The following is a 20,181-nucleotide window of genomic DNA, read 5'->3' as shown; positions in this document are numbered from 1 at the left end:
ATTTTATATTGTCTTCATTTTTGCTGAGTTTGTGTTAGTTTTTCTTAGCTGTCTTTCAGTTGGTAGCCAGTGCCTTTGGCTGTAGTGGTGAGTGACTCAGATGCCCTTCATAATGACAGAGGTCGTTGCTGATGCCAGGAGGCGGCATAGCTGGTTGAGTACACAGCTTACGGTGCACAGGGACCAAGTTCATTTATTTTTATTTTTATTTTTTGCCTCCAGGGTGATCGCTGGGGCTCAGTGCCTGCACTATGAATCCACTGCTCCTGGAGGCCATTTTTCCCATTTTGTTGCCCTTGTTGTTGTTGTCATCTTTATTGTTGTTATTGGTGGATAGGACAGAGAGAAATGGAGAGAGATGGGGAAGACAGAGAGGGGGAGAGAAAGACACTTGCAGACCTGCTTCACCGCATGTGGAGCGACTCCCCTACAGGTAGGGAGCTGGAGGCTCGAACCAGGATCCTTAGGCCGATTCTTGTGCTTCACACCACGTGTATTTAACCCACTGCGCTACCGCCTGGCCCCCAGGAACCAAGTTCAAGCTCCTGGTCCTCACCTGCAGGGTAGGAAGCTTCACGAGTGGTGAAATGAATGGTATTGCAGGTGTCTCTCTCTCCCTCTCAATTTCTCTCTGTCTCTGTTTAAGTACATGAATAAAGGGAGTCAGCAATACCTAATCACATCCTGATTATTACTTTTTAAAGATTTGTCTATTTTGATGGGAGAGAGAGACACCAGAGCCCTGCTCAGCTTTCATTTATGGTTATGCTGGGGCTTGAATCTGGGACCTCCAGTAGACCGTGAATGTCTGGTGAGCTAAGGGCTATACCAGCGCCTGTACCCACCCGCTGGTCTGGTTTTTTTGGTCATTTCTTTGAAGGAGCCTTCAGTCTTTTAGCCTGTTATCCTTTCAAGTATTTTAAGCTTGGTATCATACTTTTTTTTTCATGCCAGATGAAATAAAATATGATTGTTTATTTGGGTCTTAGATTTTAACAATTTGGGAGCAAGAACTGTTAACCTAATTCATGTCCTTTTTTTTTTTAAATTAACTAATTAGTTAGTAAATAATTAATATTTCTATTTTACCATAACCTTGCTCAATTCTGGCCTATGGTGGTGCTAGGGATTAAACCTGGGAATTTGGGGCCTCAGGCATGAAAGTTTGGTGCGTAACCACTATACTACCTCCCTGCCACGCTCTCCCCCCCCACCCCCGCGTCTTTTAATCTGATGACAAAAGCAGGGAAGAAGGAAAGTTTTGGAGAAAGAATTAAGATTGGCTGTAGATGACATTTCTAAGTATTCAACTTTTCGTCAAGATACCCTTTGTTACGTCGAGAGGAGAAAAAGGGAAAAGTGATCTTTGCTCAGTTCTTCCAGAAGGGCACGCCTAGCTAGAAACTAGTTCTTGCAATAACTGTTTTTTTCCCTTTCCTCTATCTCTCTTTTTCTTTTTCTTTTTTTTAAAAGAAATTTCATTTTTTAAAATTATTTAAAAGAGACATTAACAAAACCATAGGATAAGAGGGGCACAACTCCACACAGTTCCCACCCTCAGATCTCCATATCCCATCCCCTCCCCTGATAGCTTTCCCATTCTCTGTCCCTCTGGGAATATGGACCCAAGGTCATTGTGGGATGCAGAAGGTGGAAGGTCTGGCTTCTGTAATTGCTTCCCTGCTGAACATGGGCGTTGACAGGTCGATCCATACTCCCAGGCTGTCTGTCTCTTTGCCTAATGGGGAAGGGCTCTGGGGAATCAGAGCTCCAGGACACATTGGTGGGGTTGTCTGTCCAGGAAAGTCTGGTCAGCATCATGCTAGCATCTGGAACCTGGTGGCTGAAAAGAGAGTTAACATACAAAGCCAAACAAATTGTTGAGCAATCATGGACCTAAAGGCTGGAATAGTGCAGATGAAGTGTTGGGGGGGAGTGTCTTCCATTTTGTAGATAGCTAGTAGGCATATTTTAGTTATATTCCAAAGGACCTGTAGCTATACTAGTTTTGTTTTTTTTTTTTTTTTCCCCTGAGCCTGAAATCTGATATGTAGGTGGATCCAAGTTATTGTCTGGGGATGTGATGTTATGGCTGGAAAGGGACAGAAAGCTGTATCAGGGAAGAGAGTAGCTCCCTAATATGGGGAAGGGGTATAAATATTGTTAACTGTAAACCCCATGGATTTGATGTGATCTGGGGCCCATATTCAGCTTAGGAGCCTATGTGACCTCTGCATCCCTGTAGATCTGAGCTCACAGTCTGTGGTCATGAGTAGGAACATTCCAAGCTGCTCCAATATCGACCCATCTTCCTCAGGTGTAGCATAGAGTATGCTGTCCAGCCTCTCTTCGGAGGATGGAACATTCTCTACCGTTATTGATCCAAGTTGAGGGCAATGTCCTATGTGGGACCTACAAAGGGGTCTATTTTGTTTTTCCTGATAGAGATGACCTGTAACAATGGAGAGAGGGATTTATTTGCGGTCTAGGCCCATCATGTCTGTTTGGGAATCTCGGGACTCCCCAAAAAGGGCCCCAGCTTGATGGGGTGGCCTGATAGTGACTAAAGAGTCATCATTAAAGTATGCCAGTCTCTTGCCCTTATTCAGCTTTGCAGTCCTTGCTTTGCTAAGGTTAGCTTTGGAGTGAGAGAACTGTAATAGGAAGTAAGTGAGGAGGGTATCTAAGTCTAGTTAGACACTATTTCATTAGGAACTTTATACTGACTCACTGCAGACTATTGTGTACTTTTGCTTTCAGGTATATATTTTGCCCTAGTTTATGGATACGTGTGAACATATGCTCTATCTCATTGGACCTGGTCTATATCTAGGTTTTGGGACTTTGTTAGGAAGTGAACCACCTAGAATGGGATTAGAGAAGCCTATGAAAGGAAAGGTCTCACCGAGTAATGAGGCTAAGGGGTTGACATTCCACGCCTGACATCTCTGGACACAGTCTGAAGTTAAGCATGCTGAGGTGGTACTTGTTGCGTTCATTAGGTTGGGATCAGCGGATGCAATATCATTTGGTATAAATTGAGAGAAGCATGCAGGAAGTGGGCCCCACCCTAGAGGTTCCAGGACTGGGGGAATATAGGCTCTATAATGGAAATGTGAGGTTCCTGCTGTCTTAGGGTTCAAGAAGATAATAGATAGTTATTGTTATCATCCCATTATTTGGTAATTGGGTTAACTTTGGAAAATCCCTTTGTTAGGATTTGCTGTATAATACCCAACATCACCATAATTTACCTTTGACATTATTTGTGTATAGCTGTGCCACTGGTTACTTCTGTTCTTCCTGGTCTAGGCTTTTGAGAGAGTCAGCATATCAAAGACTCAGCCTATGTATTAAAAAGACTCAGTCTGTGCTTTCAAAACTTTGAGACATACAATCAATTTTTTCCCTCTCATATTAATTAAATAGTGGTTTATATGACTACAAATTAATAGGAGTGTACATAAACACCATTCCCACCAACAAAAGACTGTGTCCCATCCTACCCGGTGCCCTACTCCAGTCTTTGTTTTTTCTTTCTAAAGCTAAAAGTTAAGATGAAGCTTTAAGCACAAGATAGACTAATTTTAGCCAGCCTTAACATCCCTTTTCACATACGTCTGTTCTTGCTTCTGTTAAGTTACTTGCCAAAATCCAAAATAAAAAACAGCAAAAGAAAGTATAATAGAATAATTAACAGATGTCTCAAGTGCTTGTTCTTTTTCCTAATATTTAGCTTGACTTAAAACTATTTTAATATATACGCAAATGGTCTTTAGCCAAGGATATATAGCTAGTAAGTATACTGAAAATCCCCACTCTCGGCTGTAGAATAGACTAAGTGTGGGGAACTATAGGTAATTGCATTTTTAAATTTTATTTTATTAGTGATTTAAAATTGATTTACAAAATTAGGAGATAACAGTAGTATAATTCCATGCCGCTCCCACCCCCAGAATTCTATGTCCCATTCCTTCCATGGGAAACTGCTGTAGTTCTTCCAAGGTCACAGATATGGGTTGACTGTTATTTCTATAACTACTTGTATATATATTTGCCCGTTTTTAATTTTTTTTTTTTGTCTCCAGGGTTATCACTGGGACTCAGTACCAGCACTACAAACCTCCCTTTTTTTTTTTTTCCCCTTCCTTTATTTCTTTGTTTTGTTTGTTTTCTTTTCATTGTATAGGACAGAGAGAAATTGAGAGGGAGGAGCAGGATAGGGAGGGAAAGAGAGACACCTGCAGACCTGTTTTATCCCTCGTGAAGCCTTCTGGGAGCTGCAGGTGGGTAGCATGGGCTCAAGCCTGGGTCCTGTGCATAGTACTAGGTGTGCTTGACCAGGTACACCACCACCCTGGCCCCTGAACTTGCCCCCCCCTTTTCCCTATGGTCCTGCCTCCTCTTCCTCTTCCTCTAGGTCACACCTACACCTGTTGCCACTTGTGCATGCCCTTCCTTCCTTCTGTCTTCTCTCTCCAGGTCCCCATGAAATTGGAGTTCAGAGCCCTCTGGTCATCTTCCCCTAACATTTCTCCCTCTCTGAGAGTCTGGACCGAGATTCTCTTGGGGAGCAGAAGGTGGGAGGTCTGGCTTCTGTCGTTGCTTCTCCACTGGACATGAATGTTGCCACGTGGATCCACACCCCCAGCCTGTTTCTGTCTGTCCCTAGTGGGGCAGGGCTCTGGGGAGGGGAGGTTCCGGGACACACTGGTGAGGGCGTCTGCCCAGGACAGTCAGGTTGGCCTCGTGGTAGCATCTGCAGGTTCCTCAGACTTGAGCCCCTGTCTTCATGGCCTGGGATGGACTGGGATGGAGTAGAGTTGGAGAAAGGAGAAAAAAGGAAAAAAAGAAAAAAAAAAAAAAGCCTCACAGATACCCTTCAGTTTTTTTTAGTCCTCCTGTACATGTACACCTCTCCCCCCCCCCCCCCTCTCTCTGAAGTTTTCTTGAATGTGGTAGGTGCCAGACTTGAATCTGGGCATATAGCAGGCCCCTATATTCTTTCACTAGAGAGATGTCTAATTCTTTCTCAAGCCCATCTTTAGGTATTAGCCTGTATGTGTTGCCATAGCCCCCTCCATTTATTTGTTTAGTTTGGGTAGGACTGGGGCCTTGGGCAGTGAAACCGTTCTGGGCCGCTTTGTTTTTTCTTTTCATTTCCATAAGGAGAGAAAGAGACATCACAGCACTGAAGCTTTCTTTGCCACCATAGTACTTGCCTTGTAGTGCTGGAGCTCGAACCTGAGTCATAGCCATGGCAATGCAGACACTCTACCTAACACGCTACCTCTCATTTTTTACATTTAAAGCATTTACTGAGTGCCTCTGTGACCCTAGACCTCTTCTGGGAGGGAGTATCCAGCGTGGCACACATCACATCACTGCCCTTACGGACCTTACGTCCTGTTAGGTAGAGATATTTGAAAGAACAGGAGCATAACACCAGGTGAAGGTGAGTTCTGAGAAGGACAGCAGGGTAGATAGTGGGGTGATGGTGACTTACAGATGAGCAGGGGAGGCTTCACTGAGGAGGAAGCATTAGTGCAGACGTTTTTGTTAAAAAAGATGGGTTGTGAGGGCTAGGCAGTAGCAGCAGCGAGTTAAGTTTGAGCCTCTGGCTCCCCTCCTGTCTCGATTTCTCTCAGTTCTATCCAACAGCAATAACAATAACAACAACAAGGACAACAAAAATGCAAAAAAAATGGCCTCCAGGAGCAGTGGATTCGTACTGCAGGCACTGAGCCCCAGCGACAACCCTGAAGGGGAAAAGAAAGAAGACTGATTGCAGGGGCACGTGTGGAGGCAGAGACAGAGAGATTGATTGGGGGCGGGGGAGTGGTGCACCCAGTGGAGTGCACGTGTTATAATGTGGGAGGACCAGGGTCGAGCGCCCAGTGCCCGCCTGCATGCCCAAAGCTTCCTGAGTGTGAGTGGTGAAGCAGTGCTGCAGGTACCCTGCCTCTCTCCTGCCCTCAGTCTTCTTCCCTCTTGATCTCTCTATTCTGGAAATAATATCTTTAAAATAAAATAAAATAAAAGTGTTATTCGGTTGTTTATTTTTGTGTGTGAAAGCTAACACCGAAACACTGCTTAACTCTGATTTCTGGTGGCGCTAAGGATTGAACTAAGTCCACACCTACGCAGACCCTATGCCCCTAACACCTTGAATTTCCTCCCCAGTCTGAAGATATTTTTTTTTAAATTAAGATAGAGATTTTTTAAATACTTATTTATTTTCCCTTTTGTTGCCCTTGTTGTTTTTCATTGTTGTTTTAGTTATTGTTATTGATGTCATTGTTGTTAGATAGGACAGAGAGAAATAGAGAGAGATGGGGAAGACAGAGGGGGAGAGTAAGAGAGACATCTGCAGACCTGCTTCACCGCCTGTGAAAGGACCCCCCTGCAGGTGGAGTGCTGGGGGTTCGAACCGGGATCTTTACGCCAGTCCTTGTGCTTTGTGCCATGTGCGCTAAAGCCACTTTGCTACTACCTGACTCCCAGAGATTTTAAAGATATGAAAAAGTGAGGTGAGTTGAAGCAAGAGCATTTGGTGCTGATAAACAGTTCCAAATATGCCTGACATCTTCAGGGAACAGGGAGTAGAGGTTCTGGGTGGACAGAATGATTGTGAGGTGTGGGGAGATAGGAAGGACTTCCCCGCCTGAGACGCCAAAGTCCTGGGTTCAGGTGTGCCCCCTCCCATTAAGTCCATTAAGTCAGCTGTGCACTGCTCTGGTGCAGGGGGAAGAAAGCTTGCACATGTGCTTGTGGGGTCTGAGTGCTTGTAAGGTAGGGATATCAGGGCATTCTAGACGGCCCTAAGTGCTCTGGCCAAGCCTGTGACTGAGTTGAGCTGTCGTTGAAGGAGACTCGTGCAGGAGTGAAGCCATATACCATTAATCGTTGTATTTGATTGGTTAGGTGAAAGCAGGCAGACTAGGTGATTTGCAGTCACTGGGATGAGAACTGATACTGACGTAGACCAGGGTGGTTAGATGAAAAACATTTGTAGTTTAGATTATTTTGAAGGTTGAGCCACAAGGAGTTTCTATTCTTGGTATCCTTGGTATTCATATTTTGAAGCTAGAGTCTATAATATTTGCTCAGACATTGGATGTGAGATGTCTGAGACAATGAGAAATTAAGACCCTGGGATTTTGGACGTGAAAAAAAAAACATCAGAATTTATTGGGGATAAGGAAATGAGAAATAAGTTTGGTATGGGTGTAACAGAAGGAATGATATTCAGAAGTTCACTATTAAATCTGTTGTGTTTAATAGCTTTTCTTGAAATCTGCACGGAGATGTTGAATGATCTATATTACATGTAAATGAAGAGTTCAAGCTGGCACTAAGCTGAGTGAATATGAAGAAGAAATATCAGGTGTTTGAGGAGGGGCAGAATCATCATGGAGGAGAGCGGACGTGTTAACTGGCAGTGGAGAGGAAGTCATGCAGATTCTTAGTTTTTTGGTTAATGATATTCAGGTTGAAATCAAGTCAGCACATGCATGCCTGTTTGCTGCTTTGAGAGAAAGACAACTAGAGTGTTGCTCTGGCAGATGTGATGCTGAGGCTTGAACTTGAAACCTCATATTTGAGAATCCAACACTTTATTCACTGAGACTCCTGCAGCACTACTCCACTGTTGGTGAAGCTTGCTATCTGCAGGGGGAGGACTGGGGGCTTGAACCTGGCTCTTGGTGTGCTGTGATAGGTGTTCTCTGCTGGGTGTGCCACCACCTGGCTCCGCATCTGCATACTTTCTTCTATTGTGGATTTTATCAGACAGTTATAATAGAGGGGGAGAGGGGGAAGGAGTAACAATGCTGGTGAACTGTATTTACTTTTAGGATGGATCTGAAAGGAAATAGGATATGAAAGAATAAGCAGCAGTAAAAAAGGTTGAATGGATTGGAGGTTCCTCTTGAGTTCAAAGAATTGATGAGTAGATATTAAAACTGTTACAGATATTAAGTAGGAGTTATATTCCCTTTGATGCCATTTAACTTTGCCTTCAAATCTCTCAAGAATGATAAATAAAAATTGTGTAGTCACCAAGACAGTTTAGTCATAACTGTGTGTCCATAATCTCTTGTCAGTATGTGATCATATGGCAAAATTAGTATCTGGGTGCTCTTTCAGTTCAGTGTCCTTGCTTAGTTTCTTGTTCACCATACCCTAACTTTTAGGAACTCTGACTTATTGTGGCCTTCTTAATACAAAAGTAATACTCCCCATTAAACTACACTTTTTTTCTTTCACTGAAGCACTGCTCAGCTTTGGCTTATGGTGGTGCAGGGGATTGAACCTGTGATCTTAGAGCCTCAGGCATGAGAGTTGTTTTGCGTAACCATCACGCTATCTCCCATGCTTATTTAGTATCAGGGTCAGCATTTTATTGAGTTTTGTCCCCAGCCCTTTTCATAATGATTGATAATATAGGTTGGTGTATTTGTTTACTGAGTGAATAATATCACTCTAACCCTTCATTTATCCAGACGTAACTTTTCATATCACTTGTCTCTTTGAATCACATCTGAAATCAAGGAAAGAAGCAGTTCCCTCCTAAGTATCTTTCTGACAAAAATGAAAGCACATGTCCACGTAAAGGACTGTTTATAGCAGCATTCATAATTCATGGTAGCTCAGAACCACAAGCAGTACAAATACTCATTCACTGATGAATAAAGAAGCAAAATCCATTTAATCAGCAGTGAAAGGAGCAAGCTACTGAGACGTTAGCATGAGTGGGCTCCAGAAACATTGGGCTAAGTGAAATAGCTAGGCACGAAAGGTACGTATTATATGATTCTCTCTTAGAGGAAATGTTTATAAAAAGCAAATTAATTGAGACAGAAAGCATATATAGTTGTTGAAAGTTGGGTGTGAGAGTATAGTTAACTGTAAATAAACACAAAGGAACTTCCGAATAATGAAATACTCGGGCATTGTTGCATGACTATAAATTAGCTAGACTTACTTATTTGTTCACTTAGGATGAGTGGATTTTGTGACATATAAAGTGTACCTCAGTAAAGCTGAAAAAAAAACAAACCATCATTTTGAGCAATCAAAAATAGTTTCTGGGATCGGGAGTTAGCGCTGCGGGTTAAGCGCACGTGGTGCAAAGCACAAGGACCGGCGTGCGGATCCCGGTTCCAGTCCCCCGGCTCCCCACCTGCAGAGGAGTCGCTTCACAGGCAGTGAAGGAGATCTGCAGGTGTGTCTTTTTCTCCCCCTCTGTCTACCCCTCCTCTCTCCATTTCTCTCTGTACTATCCAACAACAACATCATCAACAATAATAACTACAACAACAATAAAACAAGGGCAACAAAAGGGGTTGCAAAAAAGTTTCTTAGGATAAATGAGTTTATTCAGAGAGAAACTGGCTCTTACTAAGCTCAAGCTTGTTGAGTTTATATAGACAAATTAAACAAGTATGTTTTCTAACACATTGTAAGTAGAAGGTACTTACTGACAGGTAAATTGATATTTTTTAAGAAGTCCATCCTAAGTGTGTCCCCTTGCCATAGCATAGTATGACTAGAGAGTACAGTGATGGCATCTAATTAGTAAAAACGCTTGATTTGTTTTAATGTACCCAGTTTATGGGCAAAAAAAAAAAGCTGTCAATTAAAAAAGACATTAGAACCAAGTGCAGAGGGCCAGCTTCATTTATATTGGCCAGTACCCCAGTGTCATACTTGTGATGGACACAGAGTGGTATCTGTTGGGGCACTCGACCATCTCCACCCACTTTGTTCTTCCTCTGTCTCTCCACCTTTGTGATGTGTTTTAAACAAAGCAGTGTTGCACCCGGCTAACCACACTGTACTACTACATGTAACTCGTGATCTCATAGCACTAATGATAAATTTGCTCTGTCAGTGTGCTTTAATTTGACCAATTGTGTCCTGAAGGCAGTTTTTCCTGAAACAAGTTCATTTGATTAGAAAGTGGAATAGAGATCACTTTAGTCTATATTGCTAAATTTCATATCTTTGCTTCAGTTATGTAGATAACACCTCATTTCTTTTCTCTTTTTAATAATTATTTATTCCCTTTTGTTGCCCCCTTTTTATTGTAGTTATTGTTGTTGGATAGGACAGAGAGAAATGGAGAGAGGAGGGGAAGACACGGGGAGAGAAAGATAAGACACCTGCAGACCTGCTTCACCATTTGTGTGGGGAGGGAGAGGGAGATAGGAAGAGACAGAGAGACACCTGCAATCCTGTTTCACCATTCATGAAGTACCTCCCTGCAGGTGGGGACCAGGGCTTGAACTATGGTAATGCATGCACTTAACCAGGTGCGCCACCACCTGACTCCTAACAATATACTGTTCAGAATAAAATACTCATAGATGAAACAAAGACAGACAGTTATTATATTGCTCTATACATCTTAACTTTCCTGACATTTAGGGAGAGTAAGGAGATACTTTATTGTAGACATATCTACCTTAAATCAATTTTTTAAATTTTAATAATCATTATTTTATTATTATTATTTTAAACCATAGCACTACTCAACTCTGGCTTCTGGTAGTGCCATGGGCTAAGCCTGGGTCCTCTCACAGTGCCAGGCATTAAAGATTTTTTACGTAACTATTGTGCAGGTTACAAGGTTGTAGGGTTGCAGGTCATAGCTTCACAGCACACACCCCACCACCACCCAGCTCTCCCTGTAGCCTATTCCAGGACTGCACTATTTGGATATGCCGACCCATGTGCTTGCTGTTTTAAATAGCCTTTTTATAGTTTTATTTTATTTTATTTTTTGCGGGGGGAGGGAGTTCCCTTGATGTTATATTCTTATGAAATGGAGCATTAGACATACTGGATGGGGGCCGGGCGGTGGCGCACCGGGTTAAGTGCACATAATATGAAGCTCAAGGATCTGGGTTTGAGCCCCCGGCTCCCCACCTTCAGGAGGGTTGCGTCACAAGAGGTGAAGCAGGTCTGCAGATGTCTCTCTGTCTCTCCTCCTCTCTCCATTTCTGTCCTATCCAATTAAAAAAAAAAAAAAAAGGCAGCCAGGAGCCGCGGCCCCAGCCATAACCCTGGAGGCAGAACAAGCAAACAAGAGTGTGCTGGATTCTTTCAGGAAATACACGAAAATGTTCAAAAGGAAGCGCAGGACTTCTGTAAATGTAGTCACAGTTGATTTTGAAGCAGTATCTGTCTTTTGCTTTCACATTTTCCTCTCTCGTGTGTTGACCGGTGTGTTAACTCGAGTTCTGCTTCTTCTTCATTTCTTTTCCATTACAGTTTTTGCTTTTGTTCAATATATTATTGTGTTTTGTGAACCTGGTCAGGGCACCGTTACTGTATTTTATGTTTGTATCTACATTTTATTTTGCATGCGTAACGTGGCTTTGCCTGGATGTTCTTTTTTGGTAAGTTCCAAACTTATAAAGCATATTGTTTTCCGTAGTGTAAGTTAAACTATTTCTCATTTTCTTTCTTCCCACTTCTAGTAGTGTGACCATGCTCATGAGTTTGATTTTTTTTTTTGGAAGAGTTTGATGGTTATTTTTCCCTACCATCTCTCAGTTTTCTTCAGTAGTGGGATAGCTTGGTACTAATCTGCTTTGCCTTGTTTTTTAGCCTCACACTGTCAGTTGCTGATCACTATTAGCTATTGCTGTCTCAAGTACTTTTTTTTTAAAAGCCCTAATTACCTATAAACATTGTTCCTAAAGCTTCTGCTTCCATATAGCAATCATAAGAGAAGATATTTTGTAGAGAAATTGCTTTTGTTTTCTGTGAACAATGTGTTGTAATTTTGTCTTCACAGCAACAGCTAGCACAACTGCAGAAAGAAAAATCAGAGATTCTGAAAAATCTGGCATTATATTACTTCACATTTGTAGATGTGATGGAATTTAAGGTACGTGTTTTGATATGAAATTTAGTATTTCAGAGATGGATTTGTTAATTACTGTTTGTAGATAGTACAATTAGAATTCCTTTGAACTCAGTTTTAAAACACACCCTCTTTTGTATATTCTCTGAATTTAATTTTTATAGATGAATTATTAAAATGATACTTTATTTCCAGGATCATGTTTGTGAGTTGCTGAATACTATTGATGTTTGCCAAGTCTTCTTTGATATTGTAAGTGTCATTTTCATAAAGATTTTCAATTTCCCTATGTGTTCCCAGTAGTACTAAATGTGCCAGATGCTTTTGCGAGACGTTTATATAACTTGCACATAGTGTTCTAGCATTAGAAAATGGCCTTTTTTTTTTTTTTAGCTGGTTTTAAAGTAAAGAGTTTAAATACAGATAGTTCACTCAAGCCCTAGAACACAGGACTTGAATACATGAACATTTGTGAGAGGTAGTTGGTGCTCTGAGTCTTTCTATTATGCATATATATAAAATAGTCTTTTAAAAATAGGAGAAGTGGGGGGCCAGGCAGTAGCATAGCATGTTAAGCACACATGATGCAAAGCGCAGGGACCGGCATAAGGGTCTTGATTCGAGCCCCCGGCTCCCCACCTGCAGGGGAGTCACTTCACAAGTGGTGAAGCAGGTCTGCAGGTGTCTGTCCTTCTCTCTCCCTCTCTATCTTCCTCATCTCTCTCCATTTCTCTCTGTCCTATCCAACGATGACATCAATAACAACAATAATAACCACAACAATAAACAACAAGGTCAACAAAGGGGAAAAAATAGCCTCTAGGAGTAGTGGGTTCGTAGTACAGGCACCAAGCCCCAGTGATAACCCTGGAGGCAAAAAAAAAAATATGCTAAGTACTTAAAAATATTTTTCTGTTTGTCTGTTTACACACACACACACACACACACACACACACACACACACACACACACACACACACACACACACACAGACTGTAGAGACCAGGTGGGGACTGGGGCTTTGAACTCTAGTTCTTGTGCATATCAATATGTGTGCTCTACCAGGTGAACCAGCACCTGGTCCCTTGAAAGTTTTATATCTTTAAAGGTGTAAATTTTATGAGAGAAGGGGGTGGCTGGGAAGAGAAAGAGATAAGAAAGAGACTAGAGCACTGATCAGTTATGGCATATATGATGCTGATGCTGGTGGTAGAAACTGGCCTTTCAGACTTGTAAGTTCTATGCACTGTCTCTGGGCTATCTCCCCAGCTGTATTCTCTCTTTAATGTTTTATTTACTTTAATGAGAGAGATACACAGAGAGGGACCAGAGCAGTGCTCAACTGGCTTATAGTGGTGCTGGAGATTAAACCTGGGACTTTAGAGCTTCAGGCATGGAAGTCATTTGAATAAGCATCATACTATCTCCCTAGCCCTAGATTTTCTACTTAGTTATTTGTCAGTTTATATGTATTGGAGAATTGCCGTTGCGTTTAACAGTTCAGTAGGCCCACTTAAAAACTAAGCAGATAATGCTTTTTCTCTCTAATGGGTATACTCGATAGAACTTTCCTTAGACAATTATAAATACAAGAATTTGAAGTGCAAAAGCATCTTCACTGACTTAATGGGAATTACTTCCTTATGAATATTCCACAGACTTAGTTTCCTGCCCCCCTAACCCCCAGTAGAGAGAGCGAGAGAGGAAAGACCACAATACTGAAACTTTCAGTGCAGTTAGGGGCCAGGCTCAAACCTGGGTCATGTGCTGTGTACTGTTTGTTATACTGGTTTGGGTTAGACTTTTAAACTTTGCTAGTTCGAATCGTGTAGTTATAAACTCATTCATTGAATTGTGCCATACATATAGCTGTTACTGTACTCCAAAACTTAATCATGTTTTTGGTGGAAGGAAAAAAGTAGAATTTTAGGCATAGGGATAAAAATCAATAGGAAATTCTTATCTTTCATGAAGATATGTGTGTGTGTTTATGTTTTAAAAAATATATATATATTATATACATAATATATATATATATATATATATTCTTTACTTGCACACCTAGTTTTCAAAACTAAGCTGGAGGAGGGAAACTAAAGAAAATAAAAGCTTTTCAACCTTCTGAGCAAAAGTTTGTGAAATAAGAAAGGATTAACAATCTTTTTTTCCCCCCTAGACTGTAAACTTTGATTTAACAAAGAACTACTTAGATTTGATCATAACCTACACAACACTAATGATACTGCTGTCCCGAATTGAAGAGAGGAAGGCAATCATTGGACTATACAACTATGCGCATGAAATGACCCATGGAGCAAGGTAGATGTCAGTGCAATTGTAGAGATGTTTGTGAGGGAAGCTAGCTCCTTGGTGAGCACTTGGGCTCAACAGAGACCTCAGCTCAGTCCCTGGCACCACCATGTCCCAGTTGGGTGGTGCTCTTTTCTTTACTTTCCTCCCTCTCCCTCTCCCTCTCCCTCTCCCTCTCCCTCTGCCCCTGCCCCTGCCCCTGCCCCTGCCCCTGCCCCTGCCCCTGCCCCTGCCCCTGCCCCTGCCTCTCCCTCTCCCTCTCCCTCTCCCTCTCCCTCTCCCTCTCCCTCTCCCTCTCCCTCTCCCTCTCCCTCTCCCTCTCTCAACTCTTCTCTGCCTTGTGTGTGTCTGAAATTCTCAATCTGATAATTTACCTATTCAAATTGTATCTGCCTGTTTTAAGTGACCGAGAATACCCACGCCTTGGCCAGATGATTGTGGATTATGAAAACCCTTTAAAGAAGATGATGGAAGAATTTGTACCCCATAGCAAGGTGAGAGCTGGTTGGTGGAAGGCCGAATGTCACCTCCTATCTCTGAGTTGGGTAATAAGTCTCCTGTCCCTGAATGGCTTTTCCTACTCTCTCTTTTTTTTTTTCTTTCTTTCTTTTTCTCAGGACCCATCTGGCTTTTCTGAGTTTTTATGCCTCATTTTTATCAGCTACTTCATAACTTTTTAAAGCTATTTATAGTTATTGAAATATACTAGCTATTATAACTACTCGAGGAGAGAATTGTTCATTTGGATTGGACCAGTTATTTTCTAATCTAGATTATTTTTCTTGATGGTTAACGCTCGCTATCTATGAGTTGCAGTAGAAAGACTCATCAGTGGATTTGCTAACATTAGTTTAATTTAGAAATACATTGAGGATCATTTGGTACGTCTCAGGTACGGCTCCTGGCGCCCAGTGTTCTACCGGCTTGGGGTGTGGCCTCGTGGCTATGGAGGAAGTGCTGTGGGCTCTGGAGACTGCGCACAGTAAATCGCCAGAATGACTAACACAAAGGGAAAGAGGACAGGAACCCGCTGTATGTTCTCTAGGCCGATTAGAAAACATGGAGTTGTTCCTTTGGCCACATGTATGCGGATCTATAAGAAAGATGATACTGTAGATATAAAGGGCATGGGCATTGTTCAAAAAGGAGTGCCCCACAAACGTCATCATGGCAAAACTGGAGGAGTCTACAGTGTTACCCAGCATGCTTTTGGTATTGTTGTAAGCAAACAAGTCGAGGACAAGATTCTTGCCAAGAGAATTCATGTTCATAGTGAGCATATTAAGCACTCTAAGAGCAGAGACAGCTTCTTGAAACGTGTGGAGGAAAATGATCAGAAAAAAAGGAAGCCAAAGAGAAGGGAAATTGGGTTCAACTGCAGCGCTAGCCTGCCTCCCCCCCCCCCCCCCCCCCAGAGGAGCACACTTTGTGAGAACCAATGGAAAGGAAGCAGAGCTGCTGGAGTCCATTCCCTATGAATTCATGGCATGAGCAATATAAAAACTTAATAAAACATCAGAACTAAAAAAAAAAAAAAAAAAAAAAAGAAATATATTGAGGATCATTTGGTGAAGTAAAGTAAAAATATAGATTCCTAGGTCCTTCCAAATATTAGGGTTTTTTATACTTCAGGTAAATATTCTGGATTCTACACAAACTCCCTTGGCAAATTATGTACTATCAGATTAAATAATCACTGTGTTTGGAATATCTAGTAAGCAGGGACAAGCAAAGAGAATAAAGTAAGTAGGAAATAGAGAAGATGAAACATTAATACCTTGATAATGAAAATATAATTAACAGACCAAATGGCAAATAGAGGTTTAGCAATTCACTATGTTTATTAGATTTTATTTTATTTTTTTAGGAATAAGTATGATGTTACTTGTTAATCTTTTTTTATATTTTTTAAATTTATTTTATTCTCTTTTGTTGCCCTTGTTTTATTGTTGTTGTTGGATAGGACAGAGAGAAATGGAGAGAGGGGGAGAGAAAGATAGACACCTGCAGACCTGCTTCACCGCCTGTGAAGCGATCCCCCTGCAGGTGGGGGCTCGAACCAGGATCCTTACGCCGGTCCTTGGCTTTGCACCACGTGCACTTAACACGCTGTGCTACCACCCTACTCTCTGGTTATATATAATCTTAAGGATTTTTTTTTCTTTTTTTTTTTCCTTTCAGTGAGAACTATCAGAGTAAAAATGACACAGCGAGGACTCACACTGGGCTCCCTATCCCTTTTAAAATGAAGCTCCAAAGATTGTCCAATATTTTGACCTCTAGAAAGTAACATGATTTCCTCAACTGACCTTTTTCCTGGAGACAGAGCCTATCATATCAAACTACCATAAAATAAAATAAATGAAATGAAATTGATTTGGGAAACAGCCCATTTCATATCATAGAAAATGTGATTTGAGTCTGTTTCACGATCACATCATTAGATCACATCATAGCAACTGTAGTTGGAATTTAAGTTGAGAAGGGGAAGGCATTCTTACTCATATATTTTCTTCTGTGTTTTACAGTCTCTTTCAGATGCACTAATTTCTCTTCAGATGGTGTATCCTCGAAGGAATCTATCAGCTGACCAGTGGAGGAATGCCCAGTTACTGAGTCTGATCAGTGCGCCCAGTACTATGCTCAATCCTGCTCAGTCTGACACTGTATGGTTTGATTTTTACATTTTTGAATGAAAGTCAAGTAGATACTTTAAAAATTAATAGGTAACAAGTGCTGTTGTGGTTTTTCTTCTATTTATTATCACATTATCAGAAATTTATTGTGAAAGTCTAGTTAAAGCTTTAACTTTTGGGGGGGGCCAGGTGGTGGCGCACCTGGTTAAGTGCGCACTTTACAGTGTGCAAGGATCCGGGTTCAAGCCCCTGGTCCCCACCTGTAGGGGGAAGGCTTCACGAGTAGTGAAACAGGGCTGCAGGTGTCTCTCTGTCTCTCTTCTGCACTATATCCCCTCCCCCTCACAATTTCTGTCTCTATTCAAAATAAATAAAGATTTCAAAAAAAAAACAACTTTAAATTTTTAATTTTCTAGATTCTGTTGCTAAATTAATATACTTAGTGTTATCTTTTTAAATTCAAAGTTTCATTTTCATGGGAAAAAATTTGGAAGGTGAAGAAAATTATTAAGAAAAAACCACAAATCACTCTAGAACTTACTAACTAGAAAAAATGAATTTTATAGTCTGTTATATTTCTTTTCAATTTTTTTCCTATTATGTTAGGTATACATAGAATACACACACACATAGTGATTTAATTGTGACAGTGAATATCTATGAATATAAATCTTTTTTAACTTGACTAGAATTGTATTCTTTTCAATATAGCAAACTGTGAAACAGACAAGTATTTATTCAGCTTTTCAAATTTGCTATGGTGTGTTTAAGTCAAGAATTGGGGGGACTGGATGATGGAGACAGGTTGCACAATACAGTGCACAAGGACCCAGGTTCAAACCCCTGGTTCCCACCTGTGGGGGTGGGGGTGGGGGGTGGGAGGTTTCAGATAAAGTGGTGAAACAGGGCTGCAGGTGTCTCTCTCTTCCCTTCTCTGTCTCCCCCTTCCCTCTCAACCTCTCTCTATCTCTATTCAAAGTAAATAATACATTTTTAAAAATTAGATACTGAAAATTATCAAAAATAAGAGGAGAGCAACTCAATGCATATTTTAGTATCTTTTAATCATAAATAACTTTTTTTTTTAAGATGCCTTGTGAATATCTCTCTTTGGATGCAATGGAAAAATGGATTATCTGTAAGTAAAATGCGTTAGTTTTGTTCTACCCCTCAGGTTTTAAGTTAAAAGTCATTGCTAAAAGCCATCTACATGCATTCAGTCCTCTTACCGACTGTGGTGACAGGTAGTCTGTCTTCTAGATGTGGAATTAGAGCCTACTCCTCGTGGGTGACAAATGACAGACACTCGTGACCTACATTATATTTCCTCAAGAAAACCTTCAAAGCTCAACTTTAAAAGAAATTCTACTTATTTTATCAGAGAAAAGAGATTGTATGATAGTATTTTGTTAGTAGGGCTAGGTGGCATGGTTTCTCTTGAGTGAGTAGGCTTTAAGTTTCTACACAGGCATTTTATTTCTTAGAAATAGAAACTGTGCTACAGAAAACTGGGATAGGAAAATATTTTTACTAGTTTAAATCATTTCTTCATCTAGAGATGATGCAGAACAATTAGCTTGTATTTAGAGGCCCTGCTCTATGAAAATCACTTTTATATATTTCAGGGATTTCAGGGAAGTGGGGATAACTTTCTGCATGAGAGAGTCCACAATCTGGGCCTTGTCAGCTTGCTTGCATAGTGGCCCCTTTAAATGAAGGCTGAAGTTAGCATAAAAAGAGAAATGACAGGTTATATGTTAACGACTAAGACAGGAGTCTTGTGGAAGTGACTTCTGAAATTGGAGGGACATTTCATAGAAGATTGAATTGGTTTGTCACTGTCCTAGTACAATTCCTCATCTATATTAGTCACTGAATAACCCAGTGAAATTTTCTCAGATAAAGCTTTATGGTCTAGTGTAAGGGCACGTTACCAAACAGACATTTGTGTAGTCTTTTTACATAGTAAAAGGTATCTGAATTTTTACAGTAGACAGCAGCAAATTAGATTGAAAGAATATTGGAGCTTAAGGGTTAATAGTTGAGCCTAAGTCTAGTGCCAATACTTTAGAATAGTGTTACAATTAGGAAAGTCGTAGAATCTTCATTTTTTTCAAATATAAAAGCTTACTACCAGTTCTTGTCCATGGATAGGACAGTGACTTGAGATCATATGTACATACATGTGTGACTTACTTGCCAAGTTGCTGAGAAAGTTTGAGATGCCACTCACTATGCCTCCTGCCGACATGGAACAGTAGAGCAGCTCGCTCTGCCAGTTATTTCATCAGCTGTGATGATTACTGTACTGTGCGCTCATGAGTCATTTTGAAATCGTCTTTCACTCATTTGTTAAAAATGGCTTCCTTCGCAACTCTGAGGTGAAGCTATTATTGTTTGGTCAATGTATAAATAGAAGCTTAATTTTTTGAAATACATAGGTATAGGAAAATTGTTGCAGCCAACCTTGTATGTATAAGCATCATTATTTGTCACCTGACAGCCTTAATTATTGTGTCTCTGTATTTTTTTTTTAAAGTTTCTCTCCTGCAACTGAATGAATCTGGCTTTGAGATACTTACTAATTCGCATATACTTTTCTTTCTATTCAAAGTTGGCTTCATTTTGTGCCATGGCATTCTAAATACTGACGCAACAGCTCTGAACCTTTGGAAGCTAGCTCTTCAGAGTAGCTCTTGCCTCTCTCTCTTTCGTGATGAAGTTTTCCACATCCATAAAGCTGCAGAAGATTTGTTTGTAAACATCCGAGGGTATGGAACTTTTGGTTATTTTATCTTCTTTTGGGGAAGATGAGTTGGTAGGCTTTCTGAAGTTTCAGGGCTAGAAGAAGGCCATATTGTGCAAGAAAACAGGCCAGTACCATTTTACCAGTTCCAGCAAGTTGTTTTGGAACATTTGTCCTTCTAGAGTGGTGATCTTATCTTTTATAGGTAATGCCACAGGTTAAAATCAGAGACTTCTGAGGACCTGCTTCACCACTCATGAAGCTTAACCCCCTTCAGGTGGAGAGCAGGGGTTTGAACCCAGGTCCTCGTGCCCATGTACTTGATACCATTAACATGTGTGCTAACCATCTATCTGTGTATCTTGGAGAGTTTAAAGGAATCTTCGCCTTTTTCCCCTAGAGATTTATTGAGATAAAATATCAAGGTAGAGCAATGCATGAATTTTGAATGTACAACTCATTAACATTGCATATAGTTCGTGTTTTTGACATCACCTAGATGGAGATACAGACTTTCTGTTTAGCACTATTGCTGCTGACCCCTTCCCCCTTCAAATGACTTCTGTTCTGATGGATGTCACCATAGGAAATTCAAATATTTTCAGGCAGATAGT

At 40.9% G+C, this 20,181-nt stretch overlaps 1 protein-coding gene across 2 annotated transcripts in view; it reads left to right on the top strand.

Annotated features, from left to right (window-relative positions):
- LOC107523690 (nck-associated protein 1-like) overlaps nucleotides 1–19,650 on the top strand; it is a 39,520-nt gene extending 19,870 nt beyond the window's left edge. For both annotated transcript variants that reach the window (XM_060183903.1, XM_060183904.1), the window contains 7 exons: nucleotides 11,807–11,899; nucleotides 12,071–12,127; nucleotides 14,052–14,194; nucleotides 14,589–14,679; nucleotides 16,714–16,851; nucleotides 17,911–17,959; nucleotides 19,436–19,650. In XM_060183903.1, coding sequence (XP_060039886.1) covers nucleotides 11,807–11,899; nucleotides 12,071–12,127; nucleotides 14,052–14,194; nucleotides 14,589–14,679; nucleotides 16,714–16,851; nucleotides 17,911–17,959; nucleotides 19,436–19,635 — 771 coding nt within the window. In that variant the 3' untranslated portion in view covers nucleotides 19,636–19,650. The remainder of the gene's footprint in view (nucleotides 1–11,806; nucleotides 11,900–12,070; nucleotides 12,128–14,051; nucleotides 14,195–14,588; nucleotides 14,680–16,713; nucleotides 16,852–17,910; nucleotides 17,960–19,435) is intronic.
- The last annotated feature ends 531 nt before the right edge of the window (nucleotides 19,651–20,181 follow it).

This window comes from Erinaceus europaeus, unplaced genomic scaffold (genome assembly GCF_950295315.1).
Source record: "Erinaceus europaeus unplaced genomic scaffold, mEriEur2.1 scaffold_341, whole genome shotgun sequence".
NCBI lineage: Eukaryota > Metazoa > Chordata > Mammalia > Eulipotyphla > Erinaceidae > Erinaceus > Erinaceus europaeus.
Note: the sequence above shows the minus strand (reverse complement) of the source record. Positions and strands in the feature narration are given on the sequence as shown.